This window comes from Marmota flaviventris, chromosome 5 (assembly GCF_047511675.1).
Source record: "Marmota flaviventris isolate mMarFla1 chromosome 5, mMarFla1.hap1, whole genome shotgun sequence".
NCBI lineage: Eukaryota > Metazoa > Chordata > Mammalia > Rodentia > Sciuridae > Marmota > Marmota flaviventris.
In genome coordinates, this window is record NC_092502.1 from 113,834,181 (window position 1) to 113,850,288 (window position 16,108).

At 32.4% G+C, this 16,108-nt stretch overlaps 1 protein-coding gene across 6 annotated transcripts in view; it reads right to left on the bottom strand.

Moving 5' to 3' along the window:
• The window catches only part of Erbin (erbb2 interacting protein), a 137,417-nt gene that overhangs the window by 32,168 nt on the left and 89,141 nt on the right, over positions 1 to 16,108 (bottom strand). For all 6 annotated transcript variants that reach the window (XM_027951576.2, XM_071612555.1, XM_071612553.1 and 3 more), the window contains exons 11-16: positions 15,818 to 15,890; positions 15,392 to 15,521; positions 14,980 to 15,095; positions 13,390 to 13,459; positions 4,495 to 4,594; positions 611 to 732 (exon numbers count right to left, since the gene is read on the bottom strand). In XM_027951576.2, coding sequence (XP_027807377.2) covers positions 611 to 732; positions 4,495 to 4,594; positions 13,390 to 13,459; positions 14,980 to 15,095; positions 15,392 to 15,521; positions 15,818 to 15,890 — 611 coding nt within the window. The remainder of the gene's footprint in view (positions 1 to 610; positions 733 to 4,494; positions 4,595 to 13,389; positions 13,460 to 14,979; positions 15,096 to 15,391; positions 15,522 to 15,817; positions 15,891 to 16,108) is intronic.

The following is a 16,108-nucleotide window of genomic DNA, read 5'->3' on the forward strand; positions in this document are numbered from 1 at the left end:
AACACATTTAAAATTCAGACATTCATATATTCATGTTTCATGTGCCAGAAACCAAACTCTTACCAAGATAGACTGTCATTCTTCTGAGATTCAGCTAGTTTATATAAAAAGCAAATAATCACATCCTTAAGTTATGGGAAAACATGCTCTTTGCTACTCATTCCACTGCAACACATATTCTTAATCCCATAAAGAATCAAAGTGTTCATAACAAATACTTCTTTATCTCTACGATTTATATAAACAAATCATTAAAGAAAATGAAAGGGGAAAAAGTAATCACTAAAAATGAGCAAGGGAAGAAAATGATTACCTCTAGTGATATTTAGAAAGTACCAATTCAAAGATAAAAGTTCTGATTAATTTCTCTAGCTATAATAATTTGTTTTTTCTCACATGTACATATACTTGATAATTAGCTTTTAATGATATAGCTTTACAATGCTCTCAAATTCCTTTCTGTGTGAAATATTTTGGATCAATAAATACCTTAGAGACAAGGAATGAATATAACCCTTCTTCCACAAAACAGTAGTAGTATAGACATAGAGTATCCATTTAAATATCAGCAGACCTGTTTCAAATTTGAAAGAAAACCTAACAAACTCACCCTGGGAGGTGCCTCTCTTTCATCTTTGTCTTCATCACATTCAAATGCCACCTGGGCCCGCTGTTTCCTCTGTTCTTCCCACAATGAAGGATTAAAACTTTCATTATCTGATATGAACATAACTAGAAAAAAGTAAAAAAAAAAAATGACTACATACTATAATTATAATGCTATAATTATGAAAAATCATTGTGTGTTCACAGTTTTCATTACAACTCATATTTGTTACAATAAGTCTAAGACAGTTAAGGTTGATCAATGCCAGCTTTAAAATCCCAGGGTAACAACTAGACTTTAAGATTTCTTTCTTTTTAGTATTGGGTAACAAACCCAGGGGCACTTTAATCACTGTGCAACATCCCCAGTCCTTTTTATTTTTTCTTTTGAGACAGTATCTCGCTAAGTTGCTTAAGACTTCCCTAAATTGCTGAGGATGGCTTTGAATTTACAATCCTCCTGCCTCAGCCTCTAAGTCTCTGGGATTACAGACATGAACCACCATGTACAGCTGATTTTAAGTTTTCTTTTCAACGTCATGATCACAATTTTTTCTTCCCTGAAGCTGACTTTTTTGTTTTGCAACCAAAAGGATTATTAATGAGAATCCACCAACTAAAACACTATAAATACACTGAACATTTTCACCTAAATTTTGCATTTATGCTTCTTTTTAATTTCAAGATTCATTGTGTGCACAGAAAAAGGGGACAAGTTTGATGATAAAGTGAGCATTTTGGCTAAAAAAAAAAAAAGAGAGAGAGGGAGAGAGAGAAAGATTGCTCTGATGGTATATAATGACATCGATACTAAGTAAATAAAGTACTCCAAATATAATTTTTATTTCAAAATATAAAGAATAATAAAATTTATTGTAAAACCAATACTTATTCTACTTCAGATATAAAGATTTAACAACTCTCATTTTTCTTGCTACCTATTATTAGGCACCTAAGAAAAATCTAAAACTCAAAATAATCAATTCATCTGACTGTTAGACATCACTCTATAAAAATTTTGCATACAAAATAAAATCACAACTTTTGCCCACTAAAAGAAAATGCCTATACCTACTCAAAATAAAAAGATATTAAAAGCATTCAACATTGGCAAATACAAAAACTGAAATTCCTAGATGTGGTCAACCTGAATATTTAGCAAAAATAAAATAATACCAAGAAAGGGGAAAAGAGGAGGGAAGGAAAAGGTACTCAGGACTGAAATGGAGCAAATTATATTCCCTGCATGTTCAATTTGTCAAAATGATTGCCACTATTACGTATAGCTGTACTGCACTAATAAAAATAATAATACCAAACTCTTGAAGTTATCATTTATATTAAGCCCTTATAAATAATTTGGACTTCTTAAATTTTCAAGTCTCATGTTCAGAATAAGGATGACATTTAAGAGATATGAACAATGGACTCTTATCTTTTTCTTTGTTTTCATTACTCAGCTCAAGATTTTTATTGTAATTGCTTTACTGAACTGCTTAACATTAATTTAATGAATTAGACTATTTTTGTTCAAACCAAATGTGGGCTATGATTCAAATGCCTATTACCTTTGTGATATCATTAAAAGGCAAGCAAAGCTAAGCAGTTGCCAACAGACTTTTTGTAGAATCCATATAATTTCTCCACCTATCTTCAGTGGGGGAATTAATCTCAATTAATCCCTAGTCAGCCCAGAGATGACTGTTAGATTACATCAAAGCAACTTTACACCAGTGTTCATTCAGGGCGGTGTAAGCAATTTTGACCATGCCTCTCATTCTTGTCAATTTCTGGTTACCTACACTTCTTACTCTTTTGTATAAATCTCTTATCTTTGAAGATTAAGGACCTCAAATAGTATTTTCTACCCAATGTATTGGCTAGTTGGCCAAATCCTGATTACCCTGGCATGTTCACTGTGTAGTCTAGTAAATTGGCAATAGGCCCTTTCCCAAAATCTGCCAATATTTTAATGATACCAATGTGCGACAATCCTCCCAATACTGCATTTTATTGTTTTGTGATGTTTTCAACCCCAGCGTCCACCTGCACATCAGCTAAGTGATTCACAACCACAGTCATTTTCAAAACCTGGGCTTCCCATAACAATTAGAAAACTCGCTAAGCTAATTACTTCTTGTTCTTTTTTAAAATATTTTTTTAGTTGTAGTTGAACACAATATCTTTATTATTTTTTTATGTGGTGCTGAGGATGGAACCCAGTGCCTCACACATGGAAGGCGAACGCTCTACCACTGAGCTACAGCCCAAGCCCCTATTTCTTGTTCTTTGTAAGAAATAATAAAAAAGAGTTGTTTTGATAAGTTATTGTTTCATGGGTATGTTTAATGATTGTTGTTAACTTTTAAATTGAATTTAAAGTTAAAATTTGTGAGATGATAACAAATTGCTCCACTAAAAGGTCTATAATTAAATCTTTTATTAGGTTTGCAAGTAAGATCTCTTTTCCATGTATTTAAATGTACCTCTAATCTCCATATTTAGCAATACAATGGAATACAGAAATGTGTCATAATAAAATATGCTTAATTTTAAACTGTCAGTATTGATGTATTGTTAGATGAAAGTAATAATTCTACACATTAGAAATCAAGAAGTTAAAACAGATGTGAAAATTCTGCTTATGGCACAAATAGTGCTGTATGGCAAATCATAGCAAATACTTGGATATATCAATAGAAAATTTGTCTTATTCACTGGGACTCAGGTCTCAATTTTCATTTTATTTCTAAAGATTTCTGGATAACAGGAAATAGGAAGAAATAGTGAATGTCTTGTAAATAATATTGTGATCAGCTATACAATATATTCAAATAACCAGTCTTGTATATGGAAGAATAGAATATTAATACTTAAAGTATCTGTGAGAAAAGGAATGGAATAATTTCTTAAAGAAGAGATTTTGATATCCTATTATACAGTCTGGCAAACTATTTTAGTAAAGGATCAAATAATAAAATATTTCAGAATTTTGTAGACCATAAGAGTTTCTGTTGCTACTACTCAACTCTGTAGTTTGGAAGAAGCAATACACAATATAAATGGTGACTGTGTTCAAATGGAACTGCTGTTGTCATTTCCTATAAGGAAACTGAAGCTTAAGAATTTACTTTACTTGCTCACAATTTTTTTTATAAATGGAAATAAATGATTAATTTACATTTTCTTCTTAATGTTATGTATTAAGAGTTAACTTATAAACAACTTCAGAACATAGATGTTTTTACTGGTTACAGAAATACGTACATATAAAAAATCATGTATTTTTAGTATAATTTAATAAGTGTTACACATACACAAAGTAAAATATATTAGAAACAATTTGCTATTTAGTCTTCACAACGTAATTCATAAAAAATGTTTTGGCCAATTACAAAAAGTACATTTTCTCTCGTTGGAAAAAGTGTAGAAAATAATTTAGCAGTAACATTTATAGTCAGCATTCCATAGATCATTCTGTTCTAATGGACCGATTTGTAAGGATATAAATTTGCAACAGTAGATTGTTTAAAACAGAAGTGAATAAAATGTTTCCGTTTAATACTTTTAATCACATAAAACTTAATATGATTTCCTAACACTGAGGTAAATGTGATTTTAAATAGGGAGAATTACAATTGATGAAGTTAGCAATTTAATTTAAAGGCATTTCAAAGAATCATGATACAACCATACCTCCAAATTCAAGTGTCTGCTACCCTTGAGATGTTACCTTATTTTCTCATTATTTTGACAGAATTTTTTTGATCAACACTCCATCATTCATCCAACCAGTATAAAATCTTTGAGACCTAAAATTCACTTTGCACCTTTACTTTGATTAGTCTGTATTTGTTTTAAAGAGAAAAGAAATTCTTAAATTCCTACCATCCTCAGTTCTTGGCTGCTGAGGGAACATGTAGTTAGTGAGCACCATTTTCTGAGTCTCTGTATCAGTTTCTTTTTGAAGAGGTATCAAGGGTTTAGACTAGGGAAAAAAATAAATGTTCAATTTTCAATAACCTTACAGAAAATACATATCCAGCAATTCTTTTTTGTTTTTAAAGTATCAAGGTATAGGTTACAAAAACAAATTTAAATATATATCATAACACTTTAGGCAATGATTTGAGACAATATAAAAATATTTTCAAAAATTAGGCATCAGTATAAGGTAAATTTAATGTATTTAGATAATCACTGAAATATCACTAGTGAAAAAAGATTGCATACACCAAGTATATTTATAGTTCAATAATTAGTTATTACAAGTAATTTATTTAATCAAGTTAAAAAATAAATCTTTCCATTTAATGTTATTTTGTCCTCTCTAGTATTTACTTTTGCAAAGAAGGTTCAGTCTAGTTACCTAAAAGTTATTCTAATTAACAGTTAAAAAGAGAGTCCTTAAAACAACTATTAAGTTGTAAACTGCCTCTCTCCTGCCCTCCTGTTTCCATTAATGGTCCCAACAAGTTGCTCAGTGATAGAGTTCCCAGGTAAGATTTTTTTGCCTAATTGGTTAACAAATATCAAATTACTACTAGTACTTCTTATAAGAAACCTAAATTTTTTCCATATTTTTGTTTCATTATAGTTGTATATACAACAGTGGGATTCATTGTTACACATTCATACAGGGACACAATATAATTTGGCTAATATCATTCCCCCGTATTTTCACTTTCTCTCCCCTCCTGCTCCCTGGGTCCCTTTATTTTATTCTACTGATCTCTCTTCAGTTTTCATGGAATCTCCCCTACCTTTCTTTTCCTTTTTCCTCTCTAGCTTCCAAATATGAGAAAAAACATTCAACCCCTGATTTTCTGAATTTGGCTTATTTTTCTTAACATAATGTTATCAAGTTCCATCCATTTTTCTGCAAATGAAATAATTTCATTTTTTAATGACTGAATAAAACTCCTGTGTGTGTGTGTTTCTACACACACACACATTTTCTTTATCCCTTTATTAACTGATGGACACTTAAGGCTGGTTCCATAGTTTGGCGATTTTGAATTGAGCTGCTATAAAGATGGGTATGCATGTATCACTACAGTATGCTAACTTTAATTCTTTAGGATAAATACCAAGGATCAGTATAGCTGGGTCATGTAGTGGTTCCATTCCTTGTCTTCTCAGGAAACTCTGTTCTGATTTCTACAGTGGTTGTACTACTTTTCAATCCCATCAACAGTGCGAAAGTGTTCCTTTTTCTCCACATCCTCTCCAGCATTAATTATTGGTTGCATTCTTTTTTCTTTTCTTTTTTTTTTTTTTTTTTTTTTTGTACTGGGGATTGACCCAAGGCTGCTTTATGCTTTATCACTGAACACATCCCCAGTCCTTTTTATTTTGAGACAGTCTCACTAAGTTGCTGAAGCTGGTCTTCAACTTGAAACCCTCCTGTTTCAAGTCTCCCCAGTCACCAGGATTACAGGCGTGTGTCATTGTGCCTGGCATTATTTGTAGTCTTGATGGCTGCCATTCTTAACTTGAATGAGATGAAATTTCAGAGTAGTTTTTGTTTGCATTTCCCTAATCAACGAACTTCTTAAGGGGGGTGTGTGTGTGTGTGTGTGTGTGTGTGTAGTGCTGGGTCCTCCTCCATGCTAGGCAAGAGCTCTACCCCTGAGATATACCCCCAATCTTTAATTCACTTCTTAATGTAACTAATTCTTTTTTCCGATGCATTCACCTAACATCCTATCAATAGAAACCCTGGCTGACTCCAGGTAAACAGGCAACTACCCCAATCCTCTCCTCTCATGACCCATCAGTTTATCCTGTGGATTACTCTTTTTATGAAAACATAACATAGAGTTAATTCCATCATATAATCTTATTCCCAAACGTTTCAAAACTTAGCGTTCTATCCTCATTTTGCAATTTAAAAAAAATGGCCTACATCTTGAACTTCTGAAATTTTCCTTGACTTCCTCATAGAACAAAAGTGGTAGTACTACTTGTTTCTGCACAACAGTGCTTTTTCCTGAAGCCTCAAATACAGTGGCCTTATTCCTCCACACCTCATCTATCCTAACTCAGGAGATGGAGGTAGCACTTACAATGCCATGAGATTATTACTTCTCTATCCTCAAATTTAAATTCCTGCTTTATTGAGGAATATAACCCTTGCCTCTATATTCAAGTCCTTTTCTGTTATCCAGTGACCGCTACAGGTGGAACATTCCTAATACAAAAATTTGAAATGTTTCAAAATCTGAAACACTTCTGAGTGCTAACATGATGCCACAAGTGAAAACTTCACACCCAATCTCATTTGACTGACAGACTATAGTCAAGATATACTGCTGGGCATGGTGGTGCACTCCTGTAACCCCAGAGGCTTGGGAGGCTGAGGCAGGAGAATTACAAGTCCAACGTCAGCTCCAGCAATTGAGAGATGCCCCAAACAACTTAATGAGAACCACTCTCAAAATAAAACATTACAAAAAAGGCCTGGGGATGTGGCTCAATGGTTAAGCACCCCTGGGTTCAATCCCTGCTACCACAAAAAGAAGAAGAAAAGATGAACAAAATTATATTAAAATACTGTATAAAATAACTTTCCAGAGTCTATGTGTATGTGAAACATTAAAGAATTTTGTGTTTAGACTTGGGTCACCAACATATCATTTTGCACTTAAGTATTCTAAAATCCTAAAACAAAAGCTTTAATAAGATCTTAACAAGACTCTTAAACCTCCAGAAATAAAACAAAGAATCAATAAGTGGGACAGTGTCAAAACAGTTTCTGCACAGCAAAGGAAATGATTTAAGAACATGAAGAGAGTGCCTACAGAATGAGAAATATTCAGAATGGCAAATCTTTGCTGGCTGCTCTTCTGACAAGGGAAAATATAAAAAACTTTAAAAATTACCCAATGAATAAATGGACCAAAAAACTAAACAGAAACTTCTCAAAAGACATACAAATGGCCAACAAATATTTGAAATATGTTTAATATCCCTAGCAATCAGAGAAATGGAAATCAAAACAACACTGGGATTTTCTTTCATTCCATTTAGAAAGGCAATAATCAAGAATACAAGTAATAATAAATGCTGGCAAGGATGTAGGGAAAAGGTACACTCATGCATCGCTGGTAGGTCAACAAATTAGTACAACCACTGTGTCAAACAGTATAGAAATTCCTCAAAAGACAAGTAAAGGAACAACATTATGACCCAACTATCCCACTCCCTGGTGTTTGTCCAAAAGAACTAAAATCAGCACAGTACAGTGATAGATGTGTACCTATGTTTATTGCAACAAAACTCATAATTCCTAAGTTATGGAACCCGCTCATGTGTCCATCAAGTGGAAAAAGAAAATGCATTACATATATACACACAGTGAAGGTTTTACTCAGCCATAAAGAATAATGAAATTATGTCATTTGCTGGTAAATGGATAAAACTAGAGAACATCATACTAAGTGAAATAATCCAGACTCAGAAAGTCAAAGGTCATATGAAGAAGCCAGAAACAAATAAGGAATTAAAAAAAGAGTAGATCCCATGAAAATAGAAGGGAGAACAGTGGAGTAAAGGAAGGAAATCAAGGGAGAGAGAAGAGGATGGGATAGGGGATGAACTGCAAAAAAAATTTTTTTGATCAAATTATGCTAATGTACATGTATGAATATATCACATGACTTCTACTTTTATGTATATCTATAAAGCACTAATTAAAAAGAAAACAATAAATAGAAGGAAAACCAACAGAGTAGAGGTAGGACAGCAGGAAGAGGGGAAGGAAAGCAGAAGTACTGGGGATTGAAAGGGAGCAAATAATATTATGCACATGTATGTATGAATGTGTCAAAATAACCTCCACTATTATGCATAACTATAAGGAACTAATAAAGACAGCAATTTTTTCTAAAATCTGGAAAAAAAAATCCGGAGTCTATTAACATTTCTGGTCCCAAGCATTTTAGATAAGGAATACTCAACCTGAATTCCTGCCATTTTATCCCAAATATTTCCAGAATACCAGGTAATTCAACAGATGTAAAACATAGATGCCATAGCTAAACTCTTGGCCCAGTGGTTTATTAGTGGATGTTTGTGGGAAGGAGGGGGAAAAGTCCTCTTACATGGGAATATCAGAATTATCCGGAAGGCTTTTTTTTTTTTTTTAAATATATTTTTAGTTGCAGATGAATATAATATCTTTATTTATTTTTATATGGTGCTAAGAATCAAATCTGGTGCCTCACATGTACAAGAAAAGCACTCTATCACTAAGCCACAAACTCAGCTCTCTGGTAGGCCTTTACAAACCAATATTACCTTGAAAATGCTTAACTGTCATCACTGCAAGACTCTGAGAACATACTAAGTACTATTTAATTACATATTTTAAAATGGGTGAACTATGTGGTATATGAACTGTACTTCAATACAGCTGTTATGAGAAAACTAATTAACTGTTACTTATGAAGTCCAAGGACAGAAAAATAGGTTAAAAACTATTTATGAAGCTTTAGTTCCCTGAACACCCAACCCTTGATCTTTTATTGGGGTCGGGAGGACAAGGGATTGAACCCAGGGGCACTCAGCCACAGAGCCACATCCCAAGCCCTATTTTGTATTTTATTTAGAGACAGGGTCTCACTGAGTTGCTTAGTGCCTTACTTTTGCTGAGGCTGGTTTTGAACTTGCAATCTTTCTGCACAGCTGGAATTATGCCTGCTCCAACCCTTGGTATTTCATCCTACTTCATTTCAGCTACTTATTCCATTTCATTGCCATAATTAGGATCCTAGAATATTGCCTGTATATATCCTTCTTCTGAAATCTCAAAATCACTCATTTAACAAATACTTATTATAAACTGCTTATATTGAAGCACTAGATGACAGGCACTGGGTTATAGAGATGTAAGCAAAATAACTATACTGACTTTGTAAAATTTACAGTATATGAATAGGAGGAAACAAGTAATAAAATATCAAATTGCAACACAATGTAATTATAGCATGGACAAGGTACAGAGTGCTAACAGAACGGGGGAGCTATGAGTACGACAGCATTTCTGCAAGTCTAAAGTGAGGAAAATAAGAAGGCAGAAAGTGAAAAATTAGAACGAAGATGTAAGGGGTAGAGATGCAGTCACAGGATGTAAAGGATTTTGAAAATGTGTGATATTAAGAAAAAAGGTATCACAAAAAAAGGTTTTAAATAGGTTAGTTATAGGATCAGATTAAAAAATCACTTGAAGCCAAGTGTTGAGTATACGCCTATAATACCTGCAGCTCGGGAGGCTGAGGCAGGAGAATCATAAGTTCAAAGCCAGCCTCAGCAACTTAGTGAAGCTCTAAGCTATTTAACGAGACCCTGTCTCTAAGTAAAATATTTTAAAAAGGACTGGGAATGTGGCTCAGTGGTTAAGTGCCCCTGGGTTCAATCCCCAGTACCAAAAAAAAAAAAAAAAAACCCACTTGAGTTACCATGTGGGTCAGAAAGGACTCAGGGTGATGAGGAGGTGGAAGCAATGGTAATAATGAAGGCAGAGTTCTATTAGGAAACTATCTTAATAGCCTAAGTCAGCAATGTCCAATAGAACTACAATATGAGACAAACATGGGAATCAAATAATTTATCATTCTACTAGCTACACTTTTAAAAAGGCAAAAATAGATTAATTTTAATAATACATTCAATTGAACTTTATATAAAATATAATAATTTAACACATAATCTCAAATAAAAATTATAAATGGAATAATTTATATTTTCTGTTTGTACTAAGGCTATAAAATCCAGTGTGCATTTTATTTATACCACATCTCTAGCAATTAGAAAAATGCAAATTAAAACTACATTGAGATTCCATGTCCAGTCAGAATGGCAATTATCAAGAATATAAGTAACAATGTTGGCAAGGATGTGGGGGAAAAGGTACTCATACTGCAAATTGGTGCAATCTTTATAGAAAACAGTATGGAGATTCCTCAGAAAACTTGGAATGGAACCATCATTTTACCCAGTTATCCACTCCTAAGTATATACCCAAAGGACTTAAAATCTTTGCCATCCTTGAACTGTAACACAGGTTCTTTTGCATGGATAAAAGACTCTCCAAGAACTGGTCTCTGTCTACCTCATTTCCTATGTCTTTCATCTTAAGAGTCATGTTCTAGTCACAATGACCCACTTGTAGAGTTATCAAATATACTAGGATGCTTTGCATCTAAGTCCTCATGGTTCATGATAAACCTTCTAATAAGAACACTATTAATCCTTTCTTTGATAAAATAAAAATTCTACTCCTCTTTTGAGTGGTAATTCAGGTACTGCAGACATTCCCTCCTCTGGGAAACATGACATTAAATCCCCAAATTATCCTCTCCATCTGTAATCCTAAAGTAGTCCTACTCATACCAGTTTGTATTACAATGATTTTCTAAATATCACTGTTTTCCCTATCTTACACAGCCTGACAAAGCAACTAGTCAATAAATGGTTCATCAGAATCATAAAATAAATGAGGGAATAAATTAATAAATAATTGTTCTTCTCCATGCCTTCAGAGACTCATGAAAAATATTAATCATGTACTATCTATGTAGTAATTTTAATAAATATTAAATAGCAGAGCAATTTGTTTTCAAAATTCACAATCAGACTATTTCCATTATACTTAGTTTTTTTACAACATAATATTTGTTTCATACCACAAGGGAAATTTTCAAGCCAGATCTGATATTATTTTACTAGATATTTTGTCAAACTATGAGGAATAAAGACCCTGCCATACAATTTTTGTTTTTAAACAATAGTGGGTAATGGGGAGAAAATGATAGGACACTGTAAACATGAAGAAATTGTAGTAGTTGATAATTTCATAAAAGGGAAAATCTGGGCTAGGGCTGTAGCTAAGTGGTAAAGCACTTGCCTCGCAGGCGTAAGACCCTGGGTTCGATCCTCAGCACCACATAAAAATAAGTAAGTAAATAAATAAAGATATTTTTAAAAATGGAAAATCTGCCATAATTTGCTGGCATTAATTTATCCACATAAGTGCTTATGTACTAATAAATTTAGTCTGATATCAGGAACTATGCCTTGTCCCTATTTTAGTTAGTATCTGGCATAAGTCAGAGCCCCATAAATGTTTTCTGACTCCAGGTACAAAGCTTCAAATAATCAAGTTCCAATAACCAACTGAGAAGATTTTCACATATATGTAGTATTCAAGCTCTAAAAAAGTAAATGTATTATCATTTTAATTCATTTATTTAATATCATTTCTTTCCAGATCTGTAAAGCAGTTAAATACTACAGTCTAATTAAGACCCATGGATTAACATCAACTTAGGGCATTTTAGAATATTAGTAAGAGGTAGGAAAAGGGTCCATAGTTAAAATGATTAGAGAATCCTGGAATACAAATAAGTGGATTTATTTTTTCCCCCTTGGTAGTTGTAGATGAACATCAGGCCTTTAGTTTATTTGTTTATTTTTATGTGGTGCTAGGATCACACCCAGTGCCTGATGTGTGCTAGGCAAGTACTCTGCCAGAGAGCTACAGTCCCAGCCCCAAATGGCTTTTTTTCCTATAGCAACATCTCAAGGCTGGTAATATAACTCAAAAGAGGGATATAAGTTTTCTCAAGCAAATTTGGCTATGTATGAAACTTATGAGAATAATCTGAGACCAGTGTATACAAACCTCGGGGGGGGGGGGGGAGGTACTGCTCAAAGTTAAATAGTAAGCTTTAATTCTTTTAATTAAAAAGATCAACAAATTATATATTCTATTTTGTTAAAAAAAAAAAAAATTTACCAGGAACCCTTGCATACTATTGGTGGGAATGTTAACTAGTCCAGTTATCATGGAAAACAGTCTAGATGGGGTCCTCCAAAAAAGTTAAAAAGAACTATATGATTCATTAATACCACTACTGATTTTATAAATATGTATGTATGTGAGGGTGTGTGTGTGTGTGTGTGTGTGTGTGTGTGTGTACATACATACATATGCATAGAGAGAGAAAATAAATTCAGTATTTCAAGGAGATATCTGTACTCCCATGTGCACTGCAGCAGTACTCACAATTGCTAAGAAATCAATCTAAACATCTATCAACAGATAAATGCATACAAAAATGTGGTGTATGTATATGTATAAACAATTAAATACTATTCAGCTTTAGAAAAAAAGGAAATCCTGTCATTTGCAACTACATGGATGAACCTGGAGCACATTATGCTAAGTGAAATAAGCCAAAGGTAAAGACAAATATCACATGATGTCATTTCATGTGGAATCTAAAATAGGAGAACTCACAGAAATAGAATAAAGGCTGAGTGAGAGATATATGAGGATATATTGGTCAAAGGGTACAAAATTTCAATTAGACTGGAGCAATAAATTCAAGAGCTCTGTTGTTCACCATGAGGACTTTAGTTAAAAACAATGCATTGTTTTCTTGAAAACTGCTCAAAGAATAGATTTAAGCATATTCAGAAAAACTGACAAGTATATGGTGCCATTACTGATTAAGATAGGAAGTACTAAATCTGATTTCCTAATCTCTACTCTTACGGGCTTAAAAATTTGGCAAGTTCAATAGGCCTTATTTATTTATTACAACTGTGCTACAAAAATTATGTTTCTAAATATTTTAAATATTTTTATTTATATACAAATACATTTTTATATATGTACCACAGTGTATAAGTGCTCTTAAATGGCCCTATGTAAACTAGAATGCATAACTATATAACAATTAGAATTCCAGTAATTAACAGAATCAGAATACCTACCTGATTATCTGAAAGCCACATAGCAGTCAATTGCTGTAGCTTTGTAAAGCTAAAAGGCAAATTCTTTAATCTGTAGGAAAAAATACAGACAAAACTTAAACTTTAAAATAACAATATTTAAAATGAATGAGAGTTGGGGCTGGAGGTAAATGAATCAAAGCCAAATCTGATGGTCTTCTGAACAATGTTATAAAATGACATATGCAAACAGGACAAAAAAAGAGAGAGAAAAGCCCAATATAGGTCTTCGTATACAAAAAAAAAAAAAAGAGATCTAGTTTTAATAATATAATTCTTCAACCAAATCACTCAGTAAGTAAGAAAATGGGTAATCAACAACTTCAAAAAAATGTTTTATATACAAGTCAAAATTGTCCTTGCCTTAGAGGAAAAAAACAAGGAAACATTAAGTACTATCTTATAAAATTGCTTTGGCTTTTTATTTGTATTTAGGAAGTACTCTTAGAGATAGCTAGTTGTAAAAACTGCACTGCTCTCTGTATTTTTTGTGAGCCATTACTTATACAATCAAGAACACTATGTTAAGATGATAATGAGTAAAAACAAAGTAGTATAAGCATTTATTAGAATGTGAAAATAAAATAGTACCCTGTTTAAAACAGAATGTCTACTTCAACCTTGCTATCTTAGGCCTAACTAGTCTTCTGTGCCCCCTTTTAAGGCAATTTGTTAAAAACTAAGTCTTCTAGTTTGGGAAGAGGAAATACAGGCCAAAACAACGAGTTAATAAGAAAGCAGTAGTTCTGTTTAAATAAAATGGAATTGTCAGAATATCATTAACTGGGCTGGGGATGTGGCTCAAGTGGTAGCGCGCTCGCCTGGCATGCGTGCAGCCCGGGTTCGATCCTCAGCACCACATACAAACAAAGATGTTGTGTCCGCCGAAAATTAAAAAATAAATATTAAAATTCTCTCTCTCTCTTAAAAAAAAAAAAAGAATATCATTAACTATTCAGAAAACTGAGTTTAAATTAAAGCTCTACCTTACAAGCAATGTAAGTCACCTTAAATATGAGTCTTAAATTTCTCTTAAATAAAATGGGGAAACCTGTTGAACTATTCCACAGAAGATTTCACAAGATATTATGAAAATAAGATGTATACAACACTCTACAAGTCGTGTTCTAATCATCCTCATCAGTATTTTTACTTCAGGAAAAGGTTTGAATACTTTATTTTTAACTTAAATATTGTTCCAATATAGTGATCACAGTGATCAATTTGCTCTGCACTTTGACTTTGTGGTCCAAGCAGTATAAATGAGTGTACCTCTGCCCAGAAAAATATAAACAACAGATTACATTGAAATATTGATTTGTTCAACAATATTATTAAGGAAAAGATCTGACTTTAGGAAGAAAACGTTATAATAAGAATAAAGGTTGTATTCCAAAATGACAACCACAGTATAATTTACATCAGAAATAAATTAGATCAATCTCTTTAAACAAATTTTAAAATATATATGAAAAGAGGAACAAGCATTAGCTATGCTATCATATTTTCTAAAACTTTAATTTCATTCATTCAGTCTTCTAAAAACCAATTGATGAATGTAATATTACAAACCTATTGTCACTTAAATTAATGACTTTTAATTTTTGCATATCACCCATTTCCTCTGGAAGTGTCTCAAGTTTATTAGAATGGAGAAACAGCACAGTTATATTTTTCCAGTTTCCAATCTGAAAGAGAAACATTTGGCCTACAGGTTAATGAACATATTAATAACATTGTATTTGAAAATTATGAAAATGATTCTTTGCATTTATAAGGAGTAAATTTATTCCTTTTTTAGTTATTAGTTTTCATGAACAATGGAAAGTATTTAGGTACATATTCTAAATTAACATAGCTAGTTATTATTCAGAACATAACAAATTGTTTTACAAAGAAAATAAATGAAACAATACTGGTAGCTATAATACAGATAATTAGAAAAAAACGAGAAAAAAGCTAAAACAAATTTAAAATATAGTACCTCTGGGGGTAATTGTTGTAAGTAATTGTGATCTGCAGCAAAGGTTCTAATGTTAGTTAGCTGTCCAATAGATGAAGGCAAAGCTTCAACTTCATTGAAACTGCAATCTAGTTCTTCTATTGATATTAACCTTTAATTATAAATGGAAATACACATTATTAAATATATATACACACATATAAAATTCAAAATTTAATAACATGAACAGTTGAACTTGACTATGAACCCAGTGAAACTTCATATAAGTAAACTTAATTAAACAAATTAATAGGTCTGTCAATTTACTCAAACTACATACCAATTATTTAATTAAATATTTGTAGAAATTCTTTTAGTTGTTATTTATGCAATTATCTGAAGATATATATGGCATGCTGAACTAAAAGTAAAAATTTCAAGGATCTACACATTTACCAAAACACATACCCTCCTACAGAGTCTGGTAGATACATTAATTGGTTTTCATCTATTTTTAAAGTTGTGACATTCTTCAACGAACCTATTAAAAGAAGAAATAACAATTTTTCAACACTTACTAGAAGTCCACATTCAATGTGAGACATTACATTTGGCAAGAATTAAGAAGAACTTTGTAAACTAACCTATCAAGAGATACCACTCCCAATTCCGCTCATTCTGTTCTCTTAACCTATTACAAGTCTAACCCACAACCCTTTTAATACAGTGTATATATCTTTACTAACCCCCAATGAAACG